The sequence below is a fragment of the Portunus trituberculatus genome, chromosome 31 (genome assembly GCF_017591435.1).
Source record: "Portunus trituberculatus isolate SZX2019 chromosome 31, ASM1759143v1, whole genome shotgun sequence".
NCBI lineage: Eukaryota > Metazoa > Arthropoda > Malacostraca > Decapoda > Portunidae > Portunus > Portunus trituberculatus.
In genome coordinates, this window is record NC_059285.1 from 369122 (window position 1) to 376990 (window position 7869).

At 42.7% G+C, this 7869-nt stretch overlaps 1 protein-coding gene across 1 annotated transcript; it reads right to left on the reverse strand.

Annotated features, from left to right (window-relative positions):
* Nucleotides 1-232: 232 nt before the first annotated feature.
* LOC123511655 (tetratricopeptide repeat protein 27-like) lies at nt 233-5503 on the reverse strand. Its single transcript, XM_045267704.1, has 2 exons — nt 5325-5503; nt 233-3661 (listed from the first exon to the last, which is right to left on the reverse strand). The coding sequence occupies exons 1-2, from the start codon at nt 5443-5445 to the stop codon at nt 1227-1229; spliced, it is 2556 nt and encodes an 851-aa protein (XP_045123639.1). The 5' UTR covers nt 5446-5503; the 3' UTR covers nt 233-1226.
* Between the last annotated feature and the right edge of the window lie 2366 nt (nt 5504-7869).

Sequence of the window (7869 nt, forward strand, 5' to 3'; positions counted from 1 at the left end):
AGAAAGTGTCTGCATTCGTGAAAACGTTGCTGTGATAGTCATTAATACAACCAACATTACTCTTGTCATCTAAAGTCATTAATACAACCAACATTACTCTTGTCATCTAACGGTCAGTCATTAAATCAGTAATTCAGTATGACCATTCACCTACTGCTGATTGTCAAAGCACTACTTGGATTGCATGACTTGCGAGTCAGGATGTTGTAAGGAGGCCAAACAAAACACCCACTAAATATCACATACTGTATGTATTTAAACACTCAACATGGTCTGTGGACAGCTGACCATGGTACAGCTCAGGTCTATTCTGTAACTTGTATGACCTGAAAGCAGCAATGGTGAGGAACATGAGTAACGTGATGATGACAAAACTGTCGACACTACTCAATTCAACTTTATCTAACTAAATATTATAAAACGTCAGTGAAATTTCAGTAGCTGAATATGAATAGTTACAAAAACATGGAATACAGAGTTAAAAATATACAAAATAATGCACATAATGCAAAGCAAACATTGAGATGAAAATTATGCAAACAACACATCGCTATAGTTAAAGTAATAGTTATTGCAGGCAGAATACTGTCCAGAACTCTTGTGGCAAAACTTCAAGACAGTGACAGAGATAAACAGAGAATCTGCTCAATATCTGCCTCCCAGCCAGGTAAGAACAGCAGGCAGGTGAGACAGTGAGGGGAACACAGAAAAAAAAACTATAATAATAATAATAAAAAAAAAACAGCTTTACCCAGAGAGCAGCCAACTAATCACCTTGTAAACTTACTATACTCTTCCTAGTTGCTATTTTTTTTTCTATTTAATTTTTTATCTTTTTTTTTCTTTTTTCTTTTTGACATGGAAGTAAAGGCAATTGTTTAGTGAGCTTCTCAGTGTGAATGAAGAGATTGGTGTTAAGTTGACAGGATGCATGAAGGACATTGAAACCGTGCATCAGTGAACAATTGTGTGCTTTGACTTGCGTGATATGAAGGTTTGAGTGAATGGTTGCCCTGGATGAGGATTGAAGTTTCCGACTAAGTTTCAGGACCATGAATGATGCCAAACATTAGAGGTGGTGGTGGTGGTGGTGGTGGTGGTGGTGGTGGTGGTGGTGGTGGTGGTGGTGGTGGTGGTGGTGGTGGTGATGATGATGATGATGATGATGATGATGATGATGATGATGATGATATGTTGATGATTATGGTGGTGATGAGTCCAGATTGTCACGTTTGTTGCCTAAGTGTGTCCAACTGAGCTTTTAGTGCAGTCATCTTGTCCTCCAGCAGGTTGAGGGGTTCCTGTACCCCCTCCACCATCTCCCCTGTGGCCACATTGACCTGGCCCCGCCGTGCCCCACTAAGTACACCGTTGATGCACATTCTTGCAGAGTTCAGGTCAGTCACTGCAGCTTCTGGACTGGTTCCCTCTGTCATGGTGACGGCAGCTTCTGCCAGTGCTACCGCCCGATGCAGTGCAGCCACTACTGTCATAGTATCCTTTTCCCAGCCTGGCCGCTGTGTGGTGGCTGCCACTGCCTTCCTGAACCGCTGCATGGCCTGATGGCGAGTCTGGGGATCAGGGGAGAGATGAGCACGAGTCAGCTCCCCATAGAGGTACCAAAGTTCAGGATGTGCTGGCACCTCACTAGTGAGGCGACCCAGCAGCTCTGAGCAACGGCGGTAGAGGCCCTGTGCCTCACGGCCCTCAGGGTCGCGCTGGCCCTCCACAATGGCCTTTACCACACGACCCAGCACCTGGGTGTCCACGTGCCTCTCCTTCAGAGCCAAAATGTGGGTGTAGGCAGCCAGTGCATCCTGCATGTATCCTAGAGAGGTGCTCACCAGCATGAAGTTGTCCCACAAGCGCCAAGAATCCATTTTGCAGCGCAGGGCCTCCTTCAGGGCCTTCCAGGCACGAGGCTTCTGATCTAGCTTGAGGTAGGCTTGGCTCATGTTGTTCCAAACCTCAAAAGTATCAGGCTCCAGCACACTGCAACGCCGGTAAGCCTGTGCACACTTCTCCCAAGCCTCCACTTGCAGAGCACAGTATGCCAGCCGCTGCCACACTGGAAACTGTAGTCTGTTGATCTCCAAACTTTTTTCATAATGGGTAATAGCCTGGCTATATTCCTTCCTGACATAATAATGGTTTCCAAGACAGCGCTGGGCTCGCCCACTGCGGTGGCCAGAAAGCTCCCAGGCCCTTAAGTAGTGCTCAGTATTGTCAGTTGCCTCTCCCAACATGCACAATAACTTTGGTGTCTCTCCTTTCTGGAGTTGCTGACGCACCACCTCTGCTGCTCGTTGCCGCATCTGCAGCTCATTGAAACAAGTCACCACATCTTCCCACAGGTGGAGCTGCTCAAACACTTCCAGGGCTGTCTTGACACAGCCCAGCCGCATCAACATTCTGGCCAGCTCCTGTTGCAGCTCCCAGTGTGGTGGCACAAGCGAGGCACCAAACAGACGCAACCGTTCCCGCCGGGATGGCTCCTCCCTCCTTAGTGCTGCCACCAGTTCCTCCATTTGGTTGAGAGAACGTTCCATGGCCCTGGACTCTGTGGCCTCGACATGGGAGCGCAACAAAAGAGCAGACAGTTGTAGGCACCAGTTCTTGGGGTGCTGGAGGAGAGCAATCAGGTAGGCCTTGGTCTCCAGGTCTAACTGAACATCATTAGCTGAAGAGCGTCGTAAGTGAGTGAGGGTGGCGAGCAGGACTGCTTGTTCAACAGGCCTAAGGTCAGGGATGACATCCTGGTCCTGGTCCCTGAACTTGGGTCGGGGAAGTCGAGTGTCATCCTGCAGCAGCAGATCCTTGGGTAAATCTGAGGGAAGGAGGGTAGTGCCTGGTAATTCCCCAGCCATCAAAGGTTGCCCCATGTACTTCACCTTGGCCACAAGCTGAGGCCGGTCCTCCTGCTGCCACTTGGTCCGTTTGCCAAGTGCCCCTGTCAACTCAATCTCCATGCCAAGTGCATCCCTGGCCCTTTTAAAATGTTGGCCTGCTCGGCCCACATCATAGTAGTAGAGGTGAAGGTGGCCAGCTTCCAAGTGGTAGAGAGCTGTCAACTCCTTGGAAACACAGAGCAGGTCAGTGTTGTTCTCTGCTTGGTTCAGGGCACACAGTAACTCTTCATACAGGCCCGGGGAGCGCTCGTCAGCCACACGTTGATGGGCTAAGCTGCACCGCATGGACCACCAGTCCCTGGTGAGGCATGTAGCCAGGTGTGGTCGTATCTCCACCAGTGCCACTCTGGCCACTGTTAAGTACTCTGGTGCTTCTAGCAGATTGTAGACTCCCTCTGTGTCTCCAACAAGGGCCTCTAAGGCTTCCTCCCATACAGCTATTGCCTCCACACCATCTGGAACCAACCCAGGCAACAGAGTATTGGGTGGAGGCCCCAGTTGTGGCCCAGTGAAGTTGTTCTGTATGAAAAGCTGCAAACAGCACAAACCCACACAGAGGACCACATGCTGCTGCTCTTCCCCTCCCTCTTCCAGGAAGCTGGTCAGAGCAGCCTTGTAGTGATCCCCAACACTGGTTCCAGCTGCCCGCTGCAAGCTTTTACCAAGAGCTGATTGGCAGAAAGGCTCCTGCAGTGCCTGCACGTAGCTTCCAGCAGCAACTAGCTCTGCCACTTGCCTCCATTCCTCAGTCTCTGAAAAAAGCAGTGTATTTAATTCATAAGAGATCAGAGGTTGTTATCAGAAATCTATTTTTGTCTTAAATATCTCAATAGTTGAAAATCACACTTAATTGACATCCTGCCATTAATTGGCTGCATTAGTCACTACACAAGTTAAAGTTTTTAAACAAGATATATTAAGACTATACTAAAATTTTGTCATATAATTTTGTAGTGTAAAAGATGACAATCATAATTTTGCACCAACAGATTAGTCATGTCTGTTTCACTGAGCTATGCCCCTAGATAGATACCTGATGCAAAAACTGTTACAAAAGCTGATCATATGAAGTCATTTGGTTCAAAACAATCTGTTTAGTAAAATGAAAGTATCATAACTTATTAAACCTAACATAACTGAACTGGTAAATATGAAAGCAACCAATCAAACCCAATAAATTCTTAGAAATCACTAATATATTTATATATATATATATATATATATATATATATATATATATATATATATATATATATATATATATATATATATACACACACACACACACACACACACACACTTGGGAGTGACAATGGAAGAAAACAATCAACCGGTAAGCCATATTGATAGAATTTTCAGAGAGACGTATAATTTGCTAAGAAATATTGGATTAGCATTTCACTATATGTATAAAGAAATGATGAAGAAATTGATAAGTACTAAAATAAGACCTAGATTGGAATATGCAGGAGTTGTGTAGACCCCCCATAAAAAGAAACACATAAGGAAATTGGAGAGACTACAAAAAATGGCTACAAGAATGGTTCCAGAATTTAAAGGGATGACATATGAGGAGAGACTAAAAGCTATGGATCTACCAACCCTGGAACAGAGAAGAGAGAGAGGGGATCTGATACAAGTTTATAAATTGATTAACGGAATGGATCAAGTGGATAATGAGAAACTAATCCTTAGAGAAGAATATGACATTAGAAGCACAAGATCACATAGTAAGAAACTGAGAAAGGGAAGATGTCTGAGAGATGTTAAAAAATTTAGTTTCCCACAAAGATGTGTTGAGACTTGGAACAGTTTGAGTGAGGAAGTGGTGTCAGCAAAGAGTGTACATAGTTTTAAAGAAAAATTGGATAAGTGTAGATATGGAGACGGGGCCACACGAGCATAAAGCCCAGGCCCTGTAAAACTACAACTAGGTAAATACACACACACACACACACACACACACACACACACACACACACACACACACATATATATATATATATATATATATATATATATATATATATATATATATATATATATATACTCGAAGGCGGGAAATATTGGCTGACACTGCGCAAATTAACTATAATGCACTTCCAATATTGCATTGTAATGGCCTCTAAGATATGTGTCTAGATTCATTATAATGAGGTGGTAGTAATCAAAGGGTGGAAGGCTGACGCTTGGCAAGCACACCGTACGCTGTGGATATGCACACTGGCACAGAAAAAGCATCACTGTATGAATAAAATGAACAATATTAAGATGGGTGAGTGAACGTGGCAGGATGACAGTCGCCTACAATAAAGTCATGCAATCAGGCACTGGCAGGCGGGGTGTGTCGTGTGGGCCGCGGCGCACATGGACACCCAACCACCACCACCACAGCCACACCACATTATGTCTCACCTGATCCTTGTGATTCCCTAGGATCAGCCTCCTCGTCACCGCTGCCCTGGCCTTGCTGAGTGAGAGCCGCGTCATCTTCAGGGTGTAAATACTTAATCTCCCATGCATGTAGCGTCTTCATGGTGCCCACTACCTGCCTCCCGCCCTGCCACTCGCCAGGACCGACGAGTTTATGTCTTTACAACAGTCCACTTTTACTTTTCCAGAGGTGGTTTAAAAAGATGACACCGTTCTCAAACGTTATATCGCTTTATCTCGACTACTTTCGTCAGGCTTTACTAAGAAAATAGCAGCTTTGTGGATAGTAAATGTTTTCAGGATTTTTGCGATCTATGAACAGGGCTGTAATACATGGAGGACAACATACCGTATTGAATAAATAAATAAATTGATTACTTTACTTAAGTAATGTAGCTAATAGATAGTGAGTGGGATGCCGCATTGATTATTCTCAGTACTGTAATAGTATAAATTCAAACAAAATTTTTTACTGGTGACCTAAGTTATATACTACAGTTACGACAAACTCGCCACATTGTTAGGCTGTATGACTACTTTTCAGACAGAGATACTCTTCATTATGAAGCAGCGTCCTCTTGAAGACTGCCCTCAGTACCAGTAAGTGTATATTACTAAATATATACATATTGTATTACCATTCAATACTGGAAGGCCAGTGGCTTTGATGGGTGTCATTCATATAATATAAGCGGTGCTTTTCATTAAATGAGATTGCCTAGAAATGTAGTTCAGTGCGATGGGAAAATTGGAAATGGTAAAGTTATGATATGAGGAATTAAGTAATTAAATATATTACAGTGATTTGTTGGAAAATTTATATATCACAATGTTTGAATTCTTCATGTGGGAGTGAACTTGAGATGGCCGAAATAAAAAAAAAAAAAAAAAAAAAAAATCTGTTTTACACTTCAAGACAACAGTGCCTTGTGGCAATAGATGTGCATAAGTTGTGAAGTAAATGATGTTTGGTGCTAGTTTGTCAGGCTGTCACTGTCAGTTGTGACTGGCTTTTGAGGGAAAACTTTAAGGTAGGGAATTGAAAAAGTAACTTCTGGGCCTAAAACAATGATGTATGTAAAATGCACTTTAAATATAACACCAACTGTTTATTTTTACTAGATATATTTCAATTATGTGATTCATTAACGCCACACCTAACAAGCAGAATGGAATGGAATAGACACTGGATCCACTTCAGCACCTTCATAATGCAAACAAGTACCATAAACTGTCACTCCAAAAATGCTGCCAACATCAATGTTTCCTCATTAGTGACAAGGGGTGCAGGTTTGAAGGCATAAATGATACGCCAGTGGCAATATGAACATAGATTGCTATTATAACAGGAGTCACTTGCTGAAATATTAACTTTGACAAGGAAAAAAATGGAATGGATTCAGGATCCTCTCACTGTCTCACAAAACAAAGTCAATAATCAATACCTTTGCTTTTCATGTATTTTTTCTTACTTTTATTACTGATGGAAAGGTACCTATTGTATAAATACATATATGAAAGCCAACTTCTGACACAAGCTGTCCAACAATACTAAATAAATATTTCATAGTATTTTTTCATGAAAATATGCAACACCATCATATTAATAATACCCTGAAATATGATGACAGATTTTTGTATATGATAATCAGACACATTTCCTTATGAGCATGAGCATCTTTAGATGGACAAATCTGAAACTCCCAACTGTATATGAGAAGCTGTTCTTACACACACACACACACAAAAAAAAAAAAAAAAAAAAAAAAAAAAAAAATTATACATCACAAAATATGTTATGTTGCAGCATGAAGCAATACATACACAATATAAAGCAGCTTGTCATGTCAACTTTACAGATAGTGTGTGTATATATGTTCATTAATGAAGGACATGAGATAGTATGCAATAGTGAATGTCAACTGGATTGGATAGATTTTACTGTCTGCAATATGTGTATGTGTGTGTGTGTGTGTGGTTTTTTTTACTGTTTGATCTGCTGCAGTCTCTGACGAGACAGCCAGACGTTACCCTACGGAACGAGCTCAGAGCTCATTATTTCCGATCTTCGGATAGGCCTGAGACCAGGCACACACCACACACCGGGACAACAAGGTCACAACTCCTCGATTTACATCCCGTACCTACTCACTGCTTGGCGAACAGGGGCTACACGTGAAAGGACACACACCCAAATATCTCCACCCGGCCGGGGAATCGGTGTGTGTGTGTGTGTGTGAGAGAGAGAGAGAGAGAGAGAGAGAGAGAGAGAGAGGGGGGGTATGTTATGTGGTTTACATGATGATAAAGGCTGAACCCCATTGAAAATTCCTATTAATAACCCAAGGCAAATTAAACAAGTGACATCAATGGCAGCTATCACCTCCCTCCATGGCATCACATTTGAGTACATCAAGGAAGCAGTGTCAGGCCAAGTCACTTTCCTGTGATACACTAAAGACTGACACACTGCTGGAGCAAGGTTTACTTACTTCATGCTCTTTTATTTATACATTTATTCATTTGA

Bases quoted from the DNA above. Each gene is read 5' to 3' on its own strand.
- LOC123511655 (XM_045267704.1), bottom strand. From the start codon at position 5,445: ATGAAGACGCTACATGCATGGGAGATTAAGTATTTACACCCTGAAGAT. The intron at 3,662-5,324 runs GTGAGACATAAT...TGCTTTTTTCAG, and splicing joins TAGGGAATCACAAGGATCAG to AGACTGAGGAATGGAGGCAA.